Below are 24,790 nucleotides of genomic sequence, written 5' to 3'. Positions count from 1 at the left end.
TCTCCTGGGCTGAGGGACCACACCAATTTCTCTGCGAGATAAAGTTCTCTACTACTACTACGTACTACTACTAAGTAACGTAACGAGCGGAACAAAAGGCCCCTGTCCCCCCGTCCGTTCCCTGCACCGGAACTCCATGCGATTCTTCGAGCACTGTACAGATTCTTTGCGTGTATTGCAGTGACTTACGCATGCATTATGCAACGCAGCGATTATTGCATACTTTCAAAAGCGTGAATGGAGGAAGCACAATGTGCAGTTTAATGGGTCCACAAAACAAAGAACAAGGTGCACGGGTCTAACAGCTTCGTTGGCTCTTATCGTCCTTGACGCCGCAGGGTCTGGCCCTTGTTGAAGGGGTCCTCCTGGGTGCCATAGTAGTTCTCACTGCAATGCAAACGGGTTCATTAGTGGGCGGGACGCTGTGCGAATCACTTGATGCGCTGTTCTTAGGAAATTGCTGCATTACACGGTTGTGTTGCAAGCCAAACATTTTCTTCATTTTCAAAGACTTGGCTCAAAGAAAGCGGGACGCCTATACGTTTACCGGACGTTTCAGTGAAGATTGGCAAGAAATGAATGAATGAATGGCATTTATTAAGATGGGGGAGGCCACATGGCCGTAGTTGGGGAAGGGGAGGCAAGAAATAATAAGATCGACGAAGTTGAAGTGAAAGAACGGTTCCTTTCAGGAGCCACATATACAGCTGCTTTTGAAGAGCCCGATTGAGCGTTTGGGGTTGACTTTTTCGATTCCATTTATATTATCTATTGGCGCATCAAATTTGGGGTTTGCAAAAAAGGGATATATATATAATGCAATATATGCAATATATAATTGCATTTAAAATTTTCCTTCTGCTTCAGGTCACTTGAATTGCTGAAGGGTGCTAATTAATTGCTAATTCGGGTTTTATTCATAACTAAGTTTCCTTTTACAGCCTCTTTCCGAAAATAATTTAGTATTTTGAAGTCCCCACGTATTTAACAACCGATTTAGCCCTGGCCGATCCCCCCGTGTGGGTACGTGCCAAAATCTTTGGGGACGTCATCATCATCATATGTCAGGGATGGTGGATGTCAAAAATGAAGGGGGTAGTTAAAAGTAATAACTAAAACTTAATATTAAAATGGCGCAGCTTTTAGGACGGAACTCATTGCTCATGGCTTCCTGACTTTTCGTTTAAATCTTAAAACCTGCATGTGATTGCAGATACCGTCGCTATAAATCGCTGGTTAAAAAATGAGTGTTTTAAAACAGACCTTCAGAAAGAGTTTTTGTTTAAGCTACAATATTCCGCACCTGATGGAGTTGGAGGGATGAAGCATCGGGCATCTCAAATATGGAACGATGGACGTGGTGATGGATGCTTCAAATCATAGAAGGTTCACTTTTCGTGCAATTACACACATCGATTGCGCTATATTCGAAAGTGGAAAGTGTAATTGTTGTATTTTAGTGATTTCGAGCAATTACACACGTCGATTGCGCTATATTCGAAAGTGGAAAGTGTAATCGTTGTATTTTAGTGATTAGTTTTTCTTACTAGCATATTTAGACTCGCATATATGCTAAGACCAACTACGAGAGAGCAAAAGAATCGTCGAATTTCTGTAGTACTTCTATCTTTTACGACAGCGCTTCCAAAGTGAAGCTTCGGCACAAGATGAAGCCAAATTCACGGGAAAAATTAAGCAGCCGCGCGTCCTGTGTCACACTGTACACATGCTCTTCGCCAATCCTCAAGTAAGTCGGCGTCGTGTCTCAAGAACGAGCATCAAGAGTGCACCCTTTTCAGTGATGAGATAGGACAGGGGGAAGGGTTAGACTGACAAAGTTAAACGCCTTTTTCCCAAAAAAAGAAAAAAAACCACACGTCATTCGTCAAGCCAAGAAGCAGGTCAATGGTCCCCAATTATTTTTCTTAGCTTATCTGACCAGACGCATTCCGTGAAACGCCTGACTCCATTCGTTTCATTATTGAACCCGAGAGGAAGAAGACGGCGGCTTGGTTGGTGGCCTTGACGTACCAGCCCGGCACGTTGACAGGCTCGTCGCAGGTCCTGGTGTTGGGGTTGAAGACGGTGCCGTGGTCGCACGACAGAAGGCGTGGTAGCCGCTTGCCGTAGTACGTTGCTACGCACACAAAGTGCTTGGCGCAGTCGCGAGGGTGCGCGTACGGAGGGTTCACGAAGTCCTGTAGCTCGTACGCCGTCGGCTCGGGACACTGGAATCCCAGGTACGCTGCGAACACCATCAAGCGTCGTCAGTGGCACTCTGGAAACGGCGGTGTCGAACCTTCCATAATTTTCACGCCAAGTGCTAAGTCGGGCATCACGCTTGTAATTGAGCCCTGGATGTCGCCCTAAGACGTGTTTTCCTCCCTTTCACTTTGCGTGACTACTACAATGCGAAATATATCCCACAAGAAAAATCAAAACCATTTCAAAACCATGAGACCACAAGCACATGCTGAAGGGCGACTGGCCTACCTCGGTCAAGCCTGCGATGAAGAGAACACGCTAATTCTGAAAGCTGGCTTCGCTGCACCGCCAGTGTGTAGCGGGTTGAAGCTTACCGACAAAAGTGCAGAAACAATTCACCGAAACATTGAAAGGACGATGAAACAACACAACCATTTCAGAGTTGATAGATTTCCGTTCCAGAATAGCAAACAGGCCAGTTTTAACGTGAAAATGTTATGAAGTACACAGCTAGAGAAGGCCAGAAAAACTTGGTTGCGACGCTCAGGGACTTCCCCGCACTTCCCAATGTCTATTGGGGAGGCCTGTGCAAATAGAATGACGCCGATACATAATCACCACTGATTACTTAGAGCTGTGTGTTCGCAGGGCACGGTAGATATGATTGAATATCAAAATTGTGTTTTATTTTCTTCCACAGACACGGCAACCAGCAAATGGCCATGTCATGAAAGCTTCCTCTAAGCTTACGACGGTTGCATGATGTTGCCCGAGCGACCAGGTCCGCGAACTTATCTTCAAGTGGCTCTTGCAACATAATTAAGTAACCTTCCGAAGCACTACGACATCACTTAACGGAGCTCCTGGCGTTCGACTCCGCCATATTATTCGGCAATTCCAATATATACACTGAATGGTTGCTTCGATAAAGTTGTAATTTTACGCCTATACCTTCTTTCATCGTCAAAGGAGCAACAAAACCCACGTACACACCTTTTCGCAGGCGATGTGTCCTGACGTGTTTTACTAAATTTAATCGGCAATAGTCGTATAATTTTGGTTGTTGTTGGACCTTGCCGCTTGCGTTCTGGCAAGCTGTCAACCGTTCGTTCTTGGCTGCACGCCCACCCACACACATAGCGAATGGTGACGTAAGTGGGCAATTTGGCGAAAAAAAACAGCGCAAATAACGGGACACAGGAAAGAAGAACGGACACACATCGTCCGTGTTTGTTCGCCCCTCTTCGTTCTTGTGTCCCGTGCTTTGAGCTGATTTTTTTTTCTCGCCACGTACGCATGAACCAACTCGCCCGACCTCACACTGTAACGGGGTAATTCGAAATCCCACCTTCTAGTCTCAAATTTCTCAACGATGACATCACCGTTACCGTCGAAGAATGTAGTGAGGTGTGACAGTTGCAATTACGTATAAAGTGAAGTTAAATTTAGTCTTTACTGTAGTTTCAACAAATGCTTTATTTAACGGACAGGGAAAACTCAACAAGGAACACGATATGCCCATTTATCTCTGTTTACGCGTGCGTGCCTGTAAACAGTTATCATGCGTAAGGTCACCAAACAACTTAGGTCACACGACGAGTTCGCGCTCCCTTTAAGGGCGTCTCTGCTTAGCTGTTTAGACCCGTGACGAGACAGGCGCCTTTTTAACTATGTTAGCATACATTATTACCTCGTATTAACTCGGCTCGGTAATTGTGTGTAAGCTGCCAAAGTAGTTTTATAAACCACCCACGTGACAGACCCATGCTGCGAAGTTTGTTTTCCATCTCCCGTTAGGCAGTAGAACCACGTAAATTAAACCTTGTATCACCAAATTAAAAAGGAACGTTGTTTTTCCACGATGAATTTGTCTTCCCGCAGCTATATTAGCAAGACTAGGCACAGTTATCTTCGCCTGGTCTTTAACTTTTAACCACGCGCAAGCCAAAGCCGCTTCCAGACATATTATTACAGGCTGCCACCGAAGCAAACAATTTAGTAATGATAAAATTATTCATCATCGTGACATATTGGCATTTTATTAGGAACTAGTGCTAAGCTTTGCGTCTTCGGCTCAATTTCACCTTGTTTGAAGAATTTAGCTTCAGTCTACAGCCCATTTTATGACTTAAAGCATACCTGTAAATGGCAGTCTTTTCGGCCAGAAATCATTCTATAACCCGATTTTTATAAACGTCGTTCTGGAAGAGAAAATCATGAGATCGGAGGACCCTATTAATCATACAAGGCTAAGCTTATGCAGAAAGCCTGCATGCGTGCTCCACGTGGTCGTTAGCTGAGGAGTACTGCGTGCTGCTCAGCCGTATAGTCTCCTTTTCTAATGGGTTCGTATAGGGGACCTGAGGCAGAAGCGCCATCTCCGGGCTCGCCGTGCCTGCAAACGCGACGTGCGTGCCTGGGCATCTGGAAATAGCTGGAAACGGCATACCTTCGGCATCGCAGCGCTCCACAAGGTCGGGCCAGTCGCAGACTCCGCGCTTGTCGTTGAAGGCCAGGCCCTCGGGGCAGTCGAAGGGGAAGCCGTGGCCGTCGACGCAGTTGTAGAACTTGCCGCAGTTGCTCTCGTCAGCGTACATGCCCCAGCGGCGGGGACACTTGCCCACGCTCTGCGCCGGCTCTGCGACGAAGAACACCCCCCCGAAGAGGTCAGGCACGCCGCGCCGCCCGCCGTCCTCCCGTCCTCCCGATCCGCACCGGCGTCGCTCAGAACGGACGAACAAGACGCTGCAGCCAACTTCCTGCCCTGTTTCTCCGTGCCGCACGCATACAAATGCGGGCAGCATCCGCCTCCTCGAACAATAGGCACAATCCCCCCCAACAACCTTCTTCGATTTCACCAAAGCGTGCAATGAACGGAAGGTCCGTAGTAAACAGCTCATCTCAAATTGTTTAATGGATGCGCGCTGGGCATCCATGACCGCAGTGACCTGCGCGCCTCCTGTTCGACGATAACGCTGCTATGAATACGCGGGAGGCCTTGGACGCTCAGAGGCTCCTTATTTGGGCTGTGTGGTGCGGGTGCCGCGGTCTTTGGCAGCACGACATAGAATAGCGGTTGGTGCCCTATGTCATCAATCGATGCGTGTTTTCTGTGGGGCAGCGGATGGGAGTAGAGGTTGTACGGGGGGCTGGGAGGCAGACGTCCACTCAATAAAAAGGCCGTATACTCGACACCTCTTCTCACGGTGTACGCCGTGTTTCGCACGCTTATGCTGCTTTTTTTTTTTTGTACACGGCCTCGCACATCAGCAGAGTGGCCTCTATGTATACGTATTGACCTAACAAATGCTTTATCGTTATCACAGGTTCTTTTAATAGCTATCCTCCGATACTACCCTCTCAACCTCTCCTGTTCCGCTCGAAGCTCGAAGTTTGTCACCTTAGGCCGTCATTCTCTGCCATTTCTTCTTATTGAACGTGTGTCATATTTCTGTAATGGAATGAAAAACGAATTCGAGTTGGCGTTTTAGGGATCTAAGCTATGGAGGGAGCCGTAGTACATACATTTTCGCTTTACGCCTACATCAAACAAACGACTGCCGTGACCGGACATCGAACCTGCGCTATCGTCATCAGCAGCGCCACGCCTCCACTGCGGCGAGTCATCAAACACTCTCTTTCCCTTGTCAAGCTCTTTGCTGGATTCTCAAGGTCTGCTTGTCCATTATTTCTAGCACATTTGCCGAATTCACCCCAGAGAGTGATTGCAGTCGCCATAACAAAGTAGTTCTCAACTTACGTGGATTGTTTGATGTATGTGAGGGTAACTTTTACGCCTATACCGGGCGTCGTTACCCCAATATGCGCTATCCGGAGGCAAAGAGTAGTAATGTGGTACTACAATTTCACTTTATTCCTGACGATTACACCCCTCACCCGCCCTCCGCGACGTCCTTTTATCCGCTTCAGCTTCACCTTTTCCCTGCACATTAATTGTTGCGCTGTTTTCTCGTTACATTTTTCTTATGTGTTCTTTAATAAAACATGCATATATAAATGTGTTTGAAGGTCACAGAGCATAGCGAAAGCAGCACAGTCAGTTAGTTCAGGAAACAGAACCACCAGTGCAAGTGCAGGCGAAGTGCATGCACCAGCAGGGCAATGAACCATGCGCACACACATGACGTTTCTTGCTTTTCCCTCCGCGTGTCGCAATGTCAGATATACTTGCTGCTCTTGAACACCAAGCATAAATGTGCCACCACGCATCCATCGTCAAGCCACCAATGTCAGACTCGCGTTGTCTCCGGCTGCTCGTACACAAATACAACTCACATTTTTTCCCGAAAGTTCCACTGCCCGTGGACGATACTTTCATGTGAAATGATAAGTGCAAGGGAAGCCTGCCAGCATTTAGCAGCATCGCCCTGGTCACCACGTTAAAACTTGGAATATCTACGGAATTCCAAGTCACACACTACACACTACACACACATGAAAACACACACAATCGGTCGCTCAGCTTTCGTACTCAGTATACGAGGACAGGTGCGAAAAACGCTATATACAGCAAAGTCGACGAGTTCTTCAGAATTTATCAGGCTGCAATGTTAAACAATGTCTGAGGCACCCTCAGGCAGCTAAATTTGAAGATTTAAATAACCTACGTATCTTACCGCGAAGTGTTTTTCTAACCCAATGATTGCTCGAATGGTGGCACGAGGTGTGCCCATATCTCCGGAAAAAGATGGCGTTCCGGATTATTGACTCTGTCCCGTGTATATATGCAAAAACACCCGAAAACGACCGGCAAGGCGAACGACACAGAAGAAAGAGTGGCATGTGAAGTACGTTTGCACCGCCGAGCGGGCAGGGCATTGGTCGTGGGGCCGCGCAACATGCACAACGCGGGAACAAAGCGACCGGCTCAAGCACCGCGGCCATCTGGATGTTCCAAGGAAGCCGTTGGCGAGCGAGGCAAGGCCGATGGCAGAGCAAGCTACGTGGCTCTCCGGCAGGCTGCAGCAGGGAGTAAGGGCAGCGGACCCTCGCGGCGGGGGACAAGCGGGGGGCTCAGCTGGGGCTTTCCCACCGGGTGTTCGGAATCTGGGGGACACGCTTTCCGAGCACTTACGCAAGTAGGGCCGGTTCTGGCAGTTGACGTCGAACGGGAGGTCGCAGCGCAGGTGCTTGTAGCTGGACTCGTCATTGAAGACCAGCCCGTCAGGGCAGAAACCCTGCTGCACCGTGCCGTTCTTGCACTCGTAGTAGCTGTCGCACTGTGTCTCGTGCGGGAAGTAGCCGTTGGTGGTGCACTGGCACCGGCCTGAGGGCGGACGGAGCGAGGGCACACGTGCACGCCGTTAGTGCTTGCCCGCCAGTGGGATGGTACGCATGCAAGGAGCGCACCACACCACCGCCAGGGACTATCTTTCACGCAGACGGCGACCCTTTGCAAGCACTGACTTAACTAGCAGTGTGCAAATCGACAAAAAAATAACAGATAAACAAGGACCCCCGAACAAGAAGTTCTGCGTGAGAAATCGTGTGTACCCATCTAGCGGCGCGTGGTAACCCCATTCGCTACAAAAACACTGAGCCCTGTTAACGCGCAAGCATTCTTTGGCGACTACCCCCAAAATGGTCAATGTTCATTCGTCCGTCCGTATAACGCGTGACACAGTGCGAAAAGGCCCTTTCTTTGATAAAATACGCCTTTGAAGGAAAGGCTTAAGAACCTCCAATGCAAACATGCGTAGAAGTGTATGTGCGGAGGGGAGCCCTTGAAAAGAATGCTTACGCGCTATCTGACATTTCCCACACTGGAGTTCCTATAACATTTTAATTCGAAAGCATTCAGTGGCCCATTGAACGAAAAACCGACCTTACCCACGGAGGTGGGTAACGTCGGTTTCCCGACAGTCTTCCGATATTTTCCCGGCAGTCTCCCGACAGTCTCCCGGCATTTTTCTAATATTGGGCCTAACGTTAAGCTTTGAGGACCAACGACGTTACCAAGCATCCGTACCTTGACGCATAATGTGTTCGACGCTGCCATGGTACGTCTCAGGCTCGACGTTTGAGCTTCTCAATTGGTTAAGGCAAACAAGGGCGATAGCACATGCCCACACAGGTGCATTGACCTACGGTTTCCCTTGGCATTTTCCGTCACATGCGAGTCCCAATACTCATACGGGATTACATACCCACGGAACTGAGCATACCCGCCTCACCCAGAGGCGCAACAGTCGCTAGCAAGCCAGGTCGCCTGCTGAGCCCAAGGACGCGCGTTCGATTCCCGGCCTCGGAGGCCGCTTTTCAGGTGGATTCGAAAAGCGAAAACGCCCGCGTGTGGAGATTTCTACGCCCGTTAAGGTGGTCAAAATTAATCCGGAGCCCACCACTACCGCGTGCCTCATAGCCCAAGTGAAGCTTCGGCGCGGTAAACCCTACAATCAATCAATCAAGCCAGGGCGCTCTGCTCGGCAGTACGCACCGTACCGCTATGGAGTGTGAAGCATCTACATCGCCGCAGCCTCGGAAGTAGCGAAAGGTGGCCGTCCACGCGAGTACACCGCAGATACCGCGCAGCAAAACTCAAAAACATAACTCGTAGCGCAACACTCGGATGAGCACTCAGCGGACAATAATTATTTCGCATTCCCAACTCATAAGAAGTACTTAGTAAGTGCCCTCGGAGCTTTTTTTATCAGCACATAGCGTTGCTTAGGGCTGTCTCCATTGGGCAAAGATCACAGCTAGGGAGAGGCAAAATGAGCCGATCGGCATGCGGCTCGCACGAGGCAAACCCCACCTTAAATCATGCTCGAGAACTCCATGGATTTGCCCGAGCGCCTATAGCGTTATGTCCGTTGGAAGTCGTCCATTCGTCTGTAACGTGACGCGTTGCACTTGTGTCAACAAAACGCCATATCTTCATATTCTGACACAAAGCTGCTAATAGTGCTTTAAAAATGTCCCTTTAGCAATGCAGATGTGTGTAGCAGTGAAGCCAACTTAGCAAGACGTGTTGCAGTCAAGCCCACTGTACGTGATTTGGTCTTTTCAAGGTCGGCTTTTTAACATTACTTTGATGGTATCGCGGTGAAGCCTACTTAAAAAAAAGAAAGTCATTACATTATGAAATATGCGTGGTTTGTGGAAATTAAGGAGGAACAATACGGCACGCTGTGCTGGAATGTGATTGTATCTATCCAGATCTCTATGAGGAAAATATTCGCCTTCGCGAAATTTTAGGGTTTAAAAGCCTCACAGAGACAGTAAACTTCAAGGCTGCATGTAGAGGGGACTGAAAGTAAATTGGAATTCTGGTGTAGGAAAAGCAGAGAAGGGAATATATATCCTAGGACAGCTACCACCTGTAACGGACAAAATTTAATTCGGAAATGACATTAATAGCAGCTCCAGAATTAGACACAGATGGGATTCTTTGGTGAGATGACACACGTCATGACCCCGCTACAAAGGGGATACCACTGTCAATCAATCAATCAATCAATCAATCAATCAATCAATCAATCAATCAATCAATCAATCAATCAATCAATCAATCAATCAATCAATCAATCAATCAATCAATCAATCAATCAATCAATCAATCAATCAATCAATCAATCAATCAATCAAAAGGTAGGTGGAAATAACGTGGAAAAGAGGTGGGATTACTGCGGAATGAAAACATAAGAAATAGTCTCACGTCAACTATCACGGCAGTAAATGAACCACGTAAGAGATACTCTGGGAGGATTCTGCCCTAGCGCCTAAGTGCGATGGATGCGGCCAGAATGCTTACGAACTATCGCAGAATTCCTCATAGGAGTTTCCTTAGATTTTTTTTTTAATGCTGCAAGAATTATTGGGTTATGCTGTCAATGATTTGTGGTTTCCCCCTTCATCCCGGTGAGGGCTTTGTAGCTGTTATGCTCGTAGGAAATGCAAAGAAGGAGCGGGAATCTTGCTAAAATCAATACTGCCCCATTAGACGAGGCCCTTACGTGAAAAGTTTTTCCCCTCTAATGTTAATGAAATAAACAGCATTAGAAAATTGCATGGCTCTATATATAACTTGAAAAGAAAACTAACTGTGCTGCAACTGACGGGAATTTTTTTGTGACTATACAGGATGACCAAAATTAAGTCGACAGGTTTTTTTTTTAATTAGGCACTTAGACTTACGTGATGGTCACCTCTACAGTGAGATTATGCACCCAGGGGGACACAAAATAAGGTGGTAATTATTGATGTCGGGGGCGTAATTAACTAAAATTGAATAATTAACTTTTTAGTCGCTGCAGTAAGTAGGCATGTTTGTATTGAAAAGTTAGACGCAATCTTGCTTCTACACAGTTTCATTTGGCAGAATTCTTCTAGCGCATCCGCACTCCGAGATATCGAACTGCGAAATTTAATTGCCGTTCGCATGATTACGCATGCTAGACAGTGAAGACCGGCGCAAAGCTCCTCCCATTTGTTCCGTGTTTCGATAGCGGTTTTCCCCTACTGCAGATTGCGATAACACCAACCAAGACAGAAAGGGTGCCAGTTATCATTTCTGCCTATGCCTCCACCCCGTTGTCAAACTAAACACCGTAGGCAGCAGGCACGTCACAAAAGGGAGGAGCTTTGCGCCGGTCTTCACTGTCTAGCATGCGCAATCATGCGAACGGCAATTAAACTTCGCAGTTCGATATCTCGGAGTACGGATGCGCTAGAAGAATTCTGCCAAATGAAACTGCGTAGAAGCAAGATTGCGTCTAAGTCTTCACGTACATCTAAGGGCCTAATTAAAAAAAAACCTGTCGACTTAACTTTGATCACCCTGTATATCGGAGTTCAGCCCCATGAACCCCCATGAACCTCATCAACCTCATGAACCATGGTGCACTACGCTTATTTGTTAGACAATTATGTGTCGTTTTTTTTTTCTTTTTTTTTTTCAGGGATGCCGAACAGCCGTGTTTAGTAGGGGCGTTTAAACTCCACCTTGCAGCTCTCATTTCCTCTGTTTCCATGTGTTTAGATGCCTTGATGATGAGAGACGCCTATGGGGATTTTTAAAGATGTTACCGAGGCTACAAAGTTTCTCCAGCTCCGAGCTCTCGGACCGGCGCCGACTGGTGGAACGGAGCCCGGAAGGCCAGCCAGCACCACGGCATCTTGGAATAAGGATGCCTCCCACTGGGTGGAGGCCCTGAGACCTTCCTCCTGCTCACCAGTATAATGAATGTTTGTCTCTCTCTTTTATTTACCGTGCACAGTACGGAGCTTGACTGATTTATGTTTCTCCTGACACTTCACAAGAAGCCGTGCTGGAATTTACTAGGCCAGGACTGTATCATCCGCAGATGTGGCACCTCGATCCTGACTGTACTAGTGCCCTACACCAGTGCATTAGCATGCCAGAGTTTTAGTGTCCGCATTATTATTTCGCTGGTAATATATGTAATTGTGATTTGATTCGTGGAATGGTTTTCGTAAGCGTATGTATAGCTTCATGTTATAAACGAAAATGGGGGGGCAGTGGCTTTTAAAGAGAGGTAACGCGGGCCAGTTGGTACATATTGCTTAAACGGAAAAACAGCACAAAAAACAGGACCAAGGAAGACTAGAATGCATGCGTCTAGTCTTCCTTGGTCCTGTCTTTTGCGCTGTTTTAGGTGCAGAGCATCTCATTCACTCGCCTTGTCCCTCCGGCGTCGTCGTCGGCGTTGTCCGCCCCTCCCCCATTCTCCTCGCCGCGCCAGCTGCGCTCTCCGCCGCTCACCCCCTCTCCTCTCCGATAGCGAACACTCTCTCGCGAGGGGCATTGGATTGGATTGGATTGGATTTGGATTGGATTGGATTAAAGTGGATTGCGTTGGATTGTGTTGCGTCATAGCCGCGGCAGACGCGCTGGGGCCGGCGCATGTGCAGTACTCTCTCTTCCGCGGTTTCCTCTCCTTCGGGCGCGCTGCGCATATAACCGGTGTGCCGTTCTCCGGCGAAGCAACATCCACGCTTGGCTCAAACACCTAGAGTCCACGCCGCTTTACAAGTACGCCAACGTCGTCATCGACTGGGACCGGCTTACGCAGTCCCCTCAACGTTATGCGCGCTGTAAAACGCGGTCCCTTCGCCGCTCCGCCTATGCGTCGCATCTACACAGGGGTTCCCGCGAGGGGAGGTGGGAGTTTTTTTCCGTTTAATAGTGCACATAGCTTAGTGTTTATGATTCCATCTTCACACACAATAAGACCTATGTATGATTCCCAGTTCTGGACCATCTACGCATTGATTTTTTTCTTAGTGGAAGTGTAATCGGCGCGCTTAACTACGATGCATAATCTCGGGGACCCCCCCATTCGGTGTGAAAGGCATCCTTTTCTTCATCGTACTTGTTTCATCGGATAGGCATCGAGGATGTGTTTGCATCGGAATGCGTTTGCGCCGAAGGTCCTTGAAGTGCGATTTTGGCATTGAAAGGTGTAAACCGAAAATTTATACGGCCTTTTTCCTTCTGCGTTAATTCCCACTCCGTGGTGGTGGCTAAGTGCCGCCGGCGATGAAGGCTTACGCACACGGGCATCCGCTCTACGTTGTTCCACGTGTACAAAAATCGGGGCCTGTTGGTGGATTTGACTTTGCAGGCGCCTCCAGGGTGTAAACTCTAAAAAACTTCGTGCGCCTGCTTCACCGAAATGACCGGTCCTTGCCTGCCAAGGGGGCAAGTATGACGAATAACGAGCCCTGTCACACGAGTTTACTAAAAAAATGTGATGTGCACTGTGTCTTCGCTGTGCACCGATCTGCGTGCTCGTTCGCACACTCAGTGCATACAAACTGTGTTCACGTGACTTCCAGAATAGGGCGACACGCGATATACGAGTATTGGCGAACAGCAAATGAATGCAGGCGTGTGTATATTTAAATCTCGATTAAACTTTTATTTCAGCTTGAATCGCATTTTTTTTCAGCCTCTTTCCCGTTTTTGTTTTTAGTCCAACATTAGTCCTTCCCACCTCAAATTAGTCCCTGTTCTCCGGCGAAACAACTCCGGCGAAAGATTGCAGATCCCGATTCGGCGCAGCGAGAAAATGGCGACCTTCTGCTTAGCAGCCACGGGGGTAGCGAGAGCGAGATTGTGCGGCGCCGGCTGCGGCGACTTGCGAATTTGCCAGCGGAATCCGCGCCGGTCGGAGATTAAACGCTTAAACGCCAAGGCTGGCGTGATGCGCGTCCCGGCGCATCCCAGACTGTGGCAACGCAGGGCTGGTTCCGGTAAGCGCTGCCGGAGAAGCGGTGCTCAGAAACCTGAACTAAAGGTCGCCGACGCAATCCTGGCGCGTTGGGTCAGCTGCGCCGCAATCGGGATCTCGCTCTCCGGTCAATCCATGGGACATGTTCGGTTACGCGTCCTGCCGTCAGCTCCTTGCTAGATAAGGTAGTATTTTTCAGGGCGACAGCCGCAAGTCCAAGCGGTTGTGCTGACGCAGCATGCCCGCACAGGCGTGCCGGGTAGACAGCGGGGCGGGTGCTTGTTGTAACGTTTCTTTATGATTCGCAACGGTCAACATCGGCTGGAAATAATTTCAGACGGGTCAGTGTACAGGACATCGCAGCTACCTGCAGTTGAATCTCCGGCGAGACAATCTAAGGACTCCCACGGACCGCTGCGCTCAACGCAACGAACGGACCACCTATACGCAACGGGCTCCACCAGAGTATAGAGCCGTGCTCTAATAGGTTGCTGAAGGCGGCATGACGGCTGTGCTTTAACTACGGTCACATGTGTAGCTGTAATTCTGTAGAGAGCTTACTTTTCGCTTCAGAACGAAGTAACGAGATCGTATCCGACACCTCAGGCATTTTTTAATGAACTTGGGATAAACCGCTTAATAACGGTTATTGCGTTTAGTTTATAATGATTATTGCGCTTAAAATTATTTTAGTGACAGTCGTTGGATTTTGGCACAAAATTAATCCCTCCTTAGCAACCGTAAGCAGACCGCGAGAATGTGCTGAGTGTATTCGAGAGTATCCGATTATCATACATCCGATACAGATTCCATTCCAACCAATGATTCAAGTTTTTTACTTTCGAATGATTTTTTTTTCTCCAACCGCCCTTCCTCATGAAAAACTAAAACACCGTTATCGTGATGGCCTGATCGTTAATATTTGTATACAAGAGGAGGAGTTCTATTCTCGTTACCGGGCTGATTGATTTGCTCTTTTTCTTCGCCTGAAAATTCGTTTCCATTTTCGACTGACTCTAAGGCTCGAAACACAGACAAAGCTATCGGTTTTGAAAGACTCATACTCGAACAAGTAAGAAATCTTGCGCAATGAACGCAAAAAAAAAAAAAAAAAACAATAACTGTGGCGCGCCCACACCCGCTTGCTGCCAATTTCAGCATCAGCGGTTGGGTATACTCTGTGGCCCACGCTCATATATGCTGGTGCTGGAGTGAGTTATATTGCCGATTTTTAATTCTTAGTACTCGCTACACTACTACAGGCATTACAAGAATAACATTTACCAGCCGCGGTAGCTTAGTGGCTAAGACATATTGCGCCGCTGAGTACGAGGTGGCCGGCTCGATTCGCGGCCTCTAGGACGTTGTGCTGGTGGATGCGAAAAGCAAGAACGCCCGTGTGTCGAGATTTCAGCGCACGCCAAAAGATCCCCCATACATTTTCTAAATGTATTTCTAGCCTCCCACTACGGCACGTTTCGTAGCCTAGGTATGCATAAAACCCATTTGACTTTGAATTATCCAATTTATTAATTAAGCCTTTCTGCAAACCCCCATCCGCGGCTATTTGCAGGTCAGTGCGTGTGCGCCACTGGGGTAGGATTTTTCCGGGTGAATTGCGGGCAGCCTGATCTCCGTAACTCGGATACTCACAGCTAACGCAGTACACCTTCCCGTTTGTGGGACAACGCTGCATAAGTGGACCAAAATGGCGCTCGCTCGTGTTTCGCTCCTGAAAGAACTTCACTGGGTACCACCACCTTCCGTTTCATCGTAATTTTGTTCCACGCAGTATAAGCCTCCGCGCTGCCTGCCATGCTCCCAACAAGCGGCTAACATAGCCCGAAGTTGATAAGTTGGCTTGAGCCAGATCATCTGCGTCATCCTCGCATACCTGGCAAAGGGTCGCCACTGCTGTACAAGGGTGTGTCGACAAGAGGGAAGTTATCACAAAAGAGACCCGAGGAACGGAATAGAAGGGCCGTACTAACGGAGATATCCTTCCATTGATGTCTTCCAAGAAATTCCCTCCGGACACTTCGCATGGTATTTTGACGCGACATATTGCCTTACTTGTGGCTTGACTGCTTTCGTCTATATGTCCGGCCCCACTGACACCCCAATCCCGTCCCCAGCAGGCCCTTACTTTGATCCTACCTCACCTTTAGCCCTCGAACTGGCGGCGATCGTTCACGTAACTAGAACAGCAACTTTCCTACCCCTTTCTATCCGCTATCGCATTTGCTTCGACTCCATGGCGGCGATTCGAGCTCTTCGCGACAACCGACTTCCAGAATATCCCCATGACGACCTCTATGAAAATCTCCCGCTCCTCTCCTCTGCCTCGGTCACTGTGGGGTGGTTGCCAGGCCACTCAGGGATCATCGGAAATCAACTGGCGTACCATCTGGCCCGCGAGATTACTAGCCGGGCGCCGGTGATCCCTTGACCTTAACTGCCCATGGCGGACGAGGCATATTTCAACAAGAAGACCCTCCAACAACACTAGCAACCCCTACACTAGCAAACGCTACCGGCTCTTCCGCCACCCCACACTTTCCTGCCCACTGCACAACCAAGCTGGATTGCCCACCCTTCGGGCAATCCAGCTGAACACCCTTATCACTCCGGCACGTGTCTACCACTACGGTTATCGCTCAGACCCATCCTGTCCCAACTGCCCCTTTCCGTAACTCAATGTTGAACACACCCTTTTCTCCTGTCCCGTTGCTAAACAGTCCCCTCATACCCTAACCCTCCCCCTCCCAACTGGTGGGTGTGGTTGGCGTCGGCCGCCCTCGTTGACCAGCTGGCCATGTTCTTCTGACGGAAAAATACTGATAGGTCTTAGTCTGACCGCAAATAAGTCTCTCTCTCTCTCTCTCTCTCTCTCTCTCTCTCTCTCTCTCTCTCTCTCTCTCTCTCTCTCTCTCTCTCTCTCTCTCTCTCTCTCTCTCTCTCTCTCTCTCTCTCTCTCTCTCTCTCTCTCCCCCCCCCCCCCAAGAAATCACCCAGCCCTGCCGCGCCCTTAGACAATCCATACTTCACCCTCAGCCCAAACAACTCAAACACGAAGAAACTACTCTCTGAAAATATGAAGAATCCACACCAACACTTCCCTTCCCCCCACTATAGGTGCACCACCTATATCCAACCAAATACCCTGCATGCAGAATGCCAATGTTTCCCTAACTCATCGGGTGTGCTTACCACCCAGCCCTCCCACCTCTTTCCCATTCTCTTCCTTTTCCCGAGCCATAGGTGAATCAGCCGGCCAGCGCTCACCTGGACGCCCAGCAACTACTGGTCTTCAGGGCAGAGACCGCCAAGTAGTCACTTCGACACCTGGGCTAAGGAAGCACAGCCCCTTCTCGGCTCATTTTAGCCCAGTGCGATTAGGGTGACCGAGCCGTCACCATAAAGAGCAACATCCTATAGGTGAAGCGCATCGAAGTTAATCAAAGTTACAAAAAAAAAAAAAATAAAAGCGCAATAAAACTAAAGCTAACTTCAAAACCACCTTGTTACTTTGGAAATCAGTTTGTGGCCTTAAATGCCTAAACGACACTGAATTGTTTAAAACCGGCGAAGTATTCTAGACAAATTGGAATAGCCTTGTGTCCCTCAATGTGTGCAGCGAACTGCGCACAGCTAGGATAGTTACTGCACTTTTTCCCCGCCGAAAGCGACCGCCCCGGCCCGAAATCGAGCCCTACCTCGGGGGATCCATACGATACGTACGCCTTCACAGTGCTCACTTTTCCACTATGGAGTACACCTAATAAAATTTTATCGAAAAACCTGGCTCGACAAAATTTCAATATTCTCGACTTTAAGCTCACGCTGGGGCTTCAAACCCTGGGATTTATTTCCCTGGAGGAGTGGAGGCATGCAAGCCGTTTAGTATTGGCACTCTCGTAATGATATATTTTCTTTGTTCGATGCCAATACCGTTTACATTTTGCCCTAAGTTTGAACACATATTAGATGCAGCTTTTCAAACAAAGCCCGAGACACCTACAGCGTGCCCCCCCCCTCCCCCTCCCGATTATCCGACTGTTTTTTATCGTGACCATTACAGAATGTGCGAACACCGGAGTCAATGGGCGAAGGGATCGCATCAGGATGCGTGAAGCCACTTGTTTTCTTTTCTGGGTCAATTCGGAAACGAGTTTCCCCGCCGCAGAGAGACGCGTGGACAAGCGGGGTTCCGACGGGGCACGCGCAACCTTGAATTGGTCTTGCAGTCGATACGTCGTGGCGATAAAAAGAGGACTAGACCGGTCAGGAGGGAGAAGGACGGAAGACGCGGGCAAGAACGCGTGAGCACCGCAAACCTTGGGCCGCGTAATGAGGACCGCGTCCCACGAAGACCTTCTCATCGACGGCGCCGTTGGGAAGAGACGGTTTCGCTGCTGTAACACTCTGGGTTAGCGCGAATGTCGTGACGCTAAGCGACAATCGCCACACGCAGTCCTTTCAGCCCGCACAAATGTGCAAACGTCATATGACGTCAGCAAACAGGAGACAAAACTTGAGACAAGGGAGCATCCTCAGTCCGGTTCCAATGTTTAGACAAAGAACTTAGCCTTGGCGCTGCCCCCCTTGTTCAAGGTTCTCTCTCTCTCTCTCTCTCTCTCTCTCTCTCTCTATATATATATATATATATATATATATATATATATATATATATATATATATATATATATATATATATATATATATATATATATATATATATATATATATATATATATATATATATATATATCGAATCATAATGGGAAATGAGGGGCTCGTTGAATTAAGACAGAAATAATGGTTGGCAGTCAAGAATGCCTCGGAAAGCAAAGGGGAGAATGCGGGAGGTCATTCATTGAAACAGATGAATTTTTTAAGACAGAAATTGGAGAAAAAATGTCCGCCGGGTGGGGTCCGAACCCATGACCTCCACAGTAAGCATCGCACGAGACGCGTACTCTGGAGGTCTTGGGTTCGGATACCACCCGGCGGGCATTTTTTCTCCTCTTTCTTTGTGTCTTTAAAAATTCTTCATCTGTTTCAATGAATGACCTCCCGCATTCTCCCCTCTGCTCTCCGAGAGAGAGGCATTCCTGACTGCCAACCCTTATATATATATATATATATATATATATATATATATATATATATATATATATATATATATATATATATATATATATATATAGCCGGTGTGTCTGTGCGTCAGCTAATTTCCCGGTCTGGTGAGAGGTCGTGGGTTCGGATCCCACCCGGCGGGCATTTTTTCCCCACTTTCTTTCTGACTAATAAAATTCTTCATCTGTTTCTATGACCCACCACAGTGGCTTAACCACGTGATGCCACTTGAATGCGAGAACGCAAGCAAAAGAAAAACGTGAGTTCTGCAGGCGGGGATAAAATGTTTTGATTAGCGATGTGTTGTGTTCGGAACTAGATTGTTCTCTCTCTCTCTCTCTACCTAAAAAAATAATTCCGTGGTCTGGAGGTCTGTCTTTACAACCGAGAAAGCAAACCACGGGCAATGGTGGGGGAGGAACCCGGGTTCCGAAAATTGGGGACTTAAGCACTGCCAGCTCGGCGACAGGCAGTAGATTTATCGGACCCCTTGTGAAAGGTGTTATAAATCGTTGAAGCTGAATGGAAAGAAGCGAGCTGAAGCGAACGCGTACGACGTCGTGCTAGCAGCTGTCAGCGAGATAACGACTAGCAAATTATCTGGAGTGCAGGGACATGCAAGAACGAGGGAGCACGTGTGCCCAACGTGTCATCGCTCCTCGATGTGGCTCGCAGCAAGACGAGCGAAGACCCTGATATTTTTTTTAGATTTCCATTCAATTTTTCTAGGACAAACCAGCCCATGTCAGCGAGCCTATCTAAAAAGTTCTTGCCGCTCGTATGCTAATTTCTCGCACATGCGATGTCGCCAATGTTCATTTGGCAACTGACGTACTCACACACACAAAAAAAAAAGAGCGTCCGATGTCTGTTTCGTTCACGAGAGGACAATCCGACAACGGCAAGCGCGCAGGCAGATGCATGCGCCCGTGACATCTATTTTCGAGACACAGAGCAAGAAGGCATTCCGATCCTATAACGAGATGCAGCCGCGCCGTCCGCCCATCACCCGCTGAGAAGGCGCAGAGCGACCTTATACGTGCCTGCCGTTAGCAACCGAGCGCACAGACAGGTTCTATGCGTGCGTCGTACTGACACCAACCGTGATTGATTTGACGCGGTACCTGTTCCCACTTGCGTATAGGATTTGCACGAAGGCAATATAGGCAGGTCGAGAGATCGCCGCCATGGCCATCGAAATGGGGAACCGTAAAACTGACCCCCTTATTACCGAAACGTCGCCGCAGCTACCGAAACCGGCAATGCGTCCTCCAATGCTGCGACCAGAAACTGCGGGTTTTGAGGCGCGCAAAAGGAAAGGGAGTCGGACAAAGCGTCCATGTCGTGCGCTCAGGCAACAGGGACATCTTGTTTCGACATGCGCCTTCAGGAAGTGCGTGTGCGGGCGACCCAAATGCCATGTTCGCCTTCTTTTCGTTCTTTCCGCCGCCCGCAGGAAATGGCGGCGAGACAAATGCGTCGGTTGTACGCGCCGAGAAAACGCCTATGTCAATGAGCGTAATGCTGCGCCACCCACTTCGAAAGCGCCTTACGGGTGCGTAGGACAGAGAAGCAAACGATGCCTCAGAAGAAACGCTCAAATACCCTATACTTTTTGGGATGATGCAATAAACAGCAAAAAAAAATTGCACGAGCTGTTCGTGATCGGCTGGCATGTTGGCAGCTGTCACGTTATCGCGGTGCGACTGGCCCACTTGGCGTTAGTCGGTGTGTCTGTGCGTCAGCCAGTAGTGGGTAGAAGTAGTTATCGGAGCCTCGTTCCTTGTATGCTTTTAACAGCGGAGCTGTTCTAGGGCTGGCCCTGACGACAGCCTCTGTGGTATCGTGTCGTTCTCTCTCCGGAGCAGGTTTCTCCGCCGCGCAAAAACCGGTCCCCAGTATAGAAAAAAATCATAAAAAAATAAATCAAGATTCTAGGGCATTCACATTTTGATATAAGTCTGCTTATATTGCCCCTTAAAATAACATCTTTCCAGCAATGAACGTGTGTCAAGAGGTGAAGCCGACCTTAAGGGGATCGGTGTAAGCTTGGTCTTTGTACGCTAGCTTTCCCACATTTCCTGTTGCGCAGTGAAGCTTGGGCTTCTGAGGAGGGAGTGTGATTACATGAAACGGCTCTAACTCCTGTGTTATCGAAAGTATCCCGGAACAAATTACACAAAAATTAACCGCTAAAGACGGCTTCACCATCACGTCGAGTTTCATTTACTTGTCATGTTAGTTACTTCGCAGTGAAGTTGTAATACACGGCCATCTACGGAGAGAGTATGGTTACAGAAAATGGCTGTAACTGTTGTTTTACCGGAACTATCCGGAAACAAATGGTATGAAAATTAGCCGCTAGAACGACTCTACCATTACGCACCACAGCTTCGTTCGTCATCCTTGTTCACGGAGGGGAAGAGCACTACAATTTTTTTTTTGGCGACGACAGCCTGCAGAGGAAGGTCAAGCCACTGGTATCAAACGTCATGGGTGCCCAAAATGCAGTTTTAATAGTATTAGCGTACCTGGTCCACTTCAACCATTTTGGTCTATTTCTTGTCTGTCTAGCCTCTCGCGCTGAGCCATGTGTGTGTGTGAATTTAAGGCGAAAGTGTACAGAAGGGTAGAGTGGCGAGGAGGCTGACGTGGCGGAAAGGTGATAAGGGTGGCAAAGGACAGAGCGGTGACGAGAGAGGTGGGAGTGAAGGGGTAAACAAATGGGGGAATTCAGTTCGTTCGCTTTCATCTGTCCCACAAACGTAATTTCGCACTGGTAACGCAGATTCCCACCGCATCAATGGGAATTATCGCCCCATGGTCCCAGCGAATCGCGATTCCAGTATGTATTAAGCGCGCACGCGTATTAACCCACGTTTGGTAACACTACTTTGTTGCCCCTGATCGGCCACTGGAAGTAGAGTGGTGGCTATCTCCAGAGGTCGAGTAGGGGCAGCGTAACCCATTACATATTCCCTAAAGCTTGTATAGGTCATGATAAACAAGAGGGTTTGCTTAACAGCGACACATTCTAATCAAACGCCTATGCTTTGCGAGCGGGATCAATGCGCCCCCTTTTAACGCGATAGCTTTACTAGGCTGATTAAGCGACTTTCCGGTGGTGCTAGGCGCTAGGCGTCAGCAGCTGCCGTGGACCTCATCCGCGCTTGTCAGGCGGCCGCGGAAGCGATGTCATCACTGCCAATCTTAAATAACGACGGCGGCAGTGAGAGGCGAGCGCTCGACTGCTGCTGGAATAAGGCGCAGCGACAACTGGAGAGTAGAAAAGGGTGTTGGTAGGCTCGCCATAAATAATAGTACGGCGAATAAGGAAGAGAGGATACATGATTTCAGCGTGTGCCGCGCCTGTGCAGTGGGGTTCGTTTTTCCCTAGACGGCGCTCGCGCCGATGAGTCATTGCTTTCGTGTGCCGCCTTCAGCGCTTGAAGAGCACGGATGCTGAATGCGGCAGCTCCGTCCCAGAAAGCTCCCTCGACGACCAAGTAACGCCATCACGTCTCATATCTAAAGACTTCAATGTAGATGTCCTCTCCAACGTTTCGTTTCCAACTCGGAATAGATCAAAATTATTAAAATGAACTCTTTATGCTGACTCCCGCAAGCTACCTTTCTTTCTAACCCCGTACAAAGTTTTGTATCCAAAATGAATTGAGCTATTGCCACTGGTGAAGCTGGAGCTGAACAACGTCAACTTTATAGTTTATTAGTTTACCAAACAATGCCCAAAATACCACAAGGCACGCAGAGAAACGGGGTCGAAGGCTGTTTGGTTTAGTGCGGGCGTATTGAGCCATTCCGGCTAGCCCAGCATAAGACAGCGCTCTCTACATTGGCCTATCAACCTCCCATCTACAACACACTGCTGGTTACTATCGTCGAGGTGACTTCCTCAGAGGGCGCGCTCGGACATGAAAAGGCACGCATCGTATACGCGTTCGTGTACTGTATGCCCGTAGCACAATGGCGCATCGTAGCCTCCAAGAGGCCGAAGTAATAAGCTGGGGACATCTTGCGACAGCGCTCAGAGCTGCCTGGAGGGTTGCCGCGAAGCAGCATATTGCGCGAGACGCGTACTTATCGCGTATATCGCGAGACGCGTACTTATCGTATGCTCATCAACTGTTTCTCAGAGCCGAATTTGCACAAAAAGCCAAAGAAGTCTTTAAATGGGCTAGACCAAAAGTGAACCAAATAAGCGCCATCAGGGTGCTATTCTCGACGTCACCTAAATGTATCAATTCGCAATCTTTGCGAAAATATCGTCTGTGGTTAATTGATGACCCACACGAGCCGACGAGATTACTTTTTTTTTTGTCTAATTCCTTAATGATCGGTTATTTTGAGAAGAGCAATTTAGAACGGGTAGACCAATTTTTACTAGGTGCTTTATATACACCAAATGTGGGGCTGTATGATGTCCACAGTAGATATACTTATTGCTTATCTTTGTCAGAATCCTGACGAAATTATGTACGCCTATACAAAAATATTTTTGTCGGAGGTACCTCTCGGCTAAGTTTGCATGTGCTCGAGCAGAAGCCATTTTTCTTACATTAGTTGCTGTTGTGGGCTGTTTGCAGGAGCAAGGACTGCTAATTTTTTTGTGCTGAAAAGAGAGAAATGACTCCCCCTTTTCTAGCCGTATTTTTTTTTTGTCAGCGAATCGCGGCACCTGAATTAACGCAGAGACGTGGTTATTAATTTTTCTTTACTATTTATTTACTCACATTATATTTACTTACATTTTGTTTACTTTTACATTATATTTACTTATATGTCTTGTGTCTCATTTTTTATAATATCTGTAATCCCAAGGCTCCGCTTCATCAAGTTACGAAAACAAACGTCCCCAGCACATTTCTCTTTCTCCGTCGGTAGAACTCGGTAGCAAACGCTTAAATATTTATTTTTGAAGAACACTATAGGCACCGTAATTATTACCGCGCCCGTATGGTGCGACAAATTATACAAGCATGCAAAGATTATCAAAAGATTCTCGTATTCTTGCATAAGCGAGGAAATTCAAGCGAGATAGCAAGTTCGCATCCTGAAAATAACAGCCCCATTCACTTTGTATAAAATATCGTAATTTGCTTTCAGATGTTAATTTCTTCTACCGTTCATCCCGTATGCAACGCAAATGAGAATGTTCAGTATAATATAGTATTTAATAGAGCAACTGTACAAGCATAATTACAAAAATGTCGGCCTGGGGCACATTTTTTGTAACAAAATCCGTATGCCCAAACAGTAAGGTCCCCAGATAAATAAATGGACTGACGCATGTGCATTTCGTTAAATCTTTCACAGAAGAAGAATTGCAGGTATGAGTTCATTATCCGGAATTATAAAGTTGGTGCAAGGCCCGTATTGGCTCAAGCCCCACACTGACACCGTTACATCGCCCGCACCTTTCTCAAGGCGACGTGCATAACCCAAAATGTCTCGCGCCGCTCGTGGGCGCTTCAAACGCGCTAATATAAATATAAAGCGCGTCCGTAAGCTTTCTCTGTAGCAGGGCCCGAAAGACAGTGCGCGTCTACATCCTCCCGAAGAGGTTTACCGATGTGACAACGGGGCGCGGATATCGAATCGCGCAGACCGCACGCGGTTTCATACACATCGCACAGAACCCACGCTAACCGGTTGAAAAACGAAACAAAATTACCGCGAAGATTTCAGAGGCTGTAGGCTTTTCATGGAGGCAAGCCCTGTACACGGTGTAGGATATACCTTATATCTTACACCGTGGTCCTGGTGACGCGCGTTTTCATTTGCGGCCTTTTAAAACTAAACATGCTCACTGCTGAGAATGTGGTCGGTGCGAATGCAATGTGAAGTATACGAAAGGCAATGTGAGCCTGGGCGGCGGCGGCGACTCACCGAGGCCGAAGAGGCCGACGAAGATGAGCAGTGCGTACAGGAGCATCTCTGGATGTGTTGTGTGAGCCGGACGGCTTTCGCTCTCGCTATGGTAATGCGCCCTCCCGGCGGCGCGGCGCTCCTCAAGAAGAGGCTCGAGCGCGGGAGGGGGGCGCTCCTTCCTCGCCGAGTCTGGGTCACGTACGGTGGCGCGTTTGCCTGACCCTCGGGGGTCACGCAGGGACCTTCCTTTCTCTCCTCTCGCATCATGTCCAACTTTTCCGTCCGCTCTCGGGGGTCCGGCGAAGACGCGCACAAGCGTCACGTGCGCCGGGGGAGCCCCC

At 48.4% G+C, this 24,790-nt stretch overlaps 1 protein-coding gene across 1 annotated transcript; it reads right to left on the bottom strand.

Moving 5' to 3' along the window:
• Positions 1–238: 238 nt before the first annotated feature.
• On the bottom strand, positions 239–24,790 carry LOC144153451 (protein obstructor-E-like). The gene is made up of 5 exons (XM_077685098.1): positions 24,468–24,790; positions 7,301–7,492; positions 4,655–4,843; positions 2,032–2,245; positions 239–387 (listed from the first exon to the last, which is right to left on the bottom strand). Exons 1-5 carry the CDS (start codon positions 24,511–24,513, stop codon positions 318–320), a joined length of 711 nt encoding a protein of 236 aa, XP_077541224.1. The 5' UTR covers positions 24,514–24,790; the 3' UTR covers positions 239–317.

This window comes from Haemaphysalis longicornis, unplaced genomic scaffold (assembly GCF_048455015.1).
Source record: "Haemaphysalis longicornis isolate Haplotype H1 unplaced genomic scaffold, Haemaphysalis longicornis Haplotype H1 scaffold_1, whole genome shotgun sequence".
Classification (NCBI taxonomy): Eukaryota; Metazoa; Arthropoda; class Arachnida; order Ixodida; family Ixodidae; genus Haemaphysalis; species Haemaphysalis longicornis.
The sequence above is the reverse complement of the archived record's forward strand: the minus strand, read 5'-3'. Positions and strand labels throughout refer to the sequence as shown.

Bases quoted from the DNA above. Each gene is read 5' to 3' on its own strand.
- LOC144153451 (XM_077685098.1), bottom strand. From the start codon at position 24,513: ATGCTCCTGTACGCACTGCTCATCTTCGTCGGCCTCTTCGGCCTCG. The intron at 7,493-24,467 runs GTGAGTCGCCGC...GTCCGCCCTCAG, and splicing joins CGTCGGCCTCTTCGGCCTCG to GCCGGTGCCAGTGCACCACC. The intron at 2,246-4,654 runs GTATGCCGTTTC...TGGTGTTCGCAG, and splicing joins GGAGCGCTGCGATGCCGAAG to CGTACCTGGGATTCCAGTGT.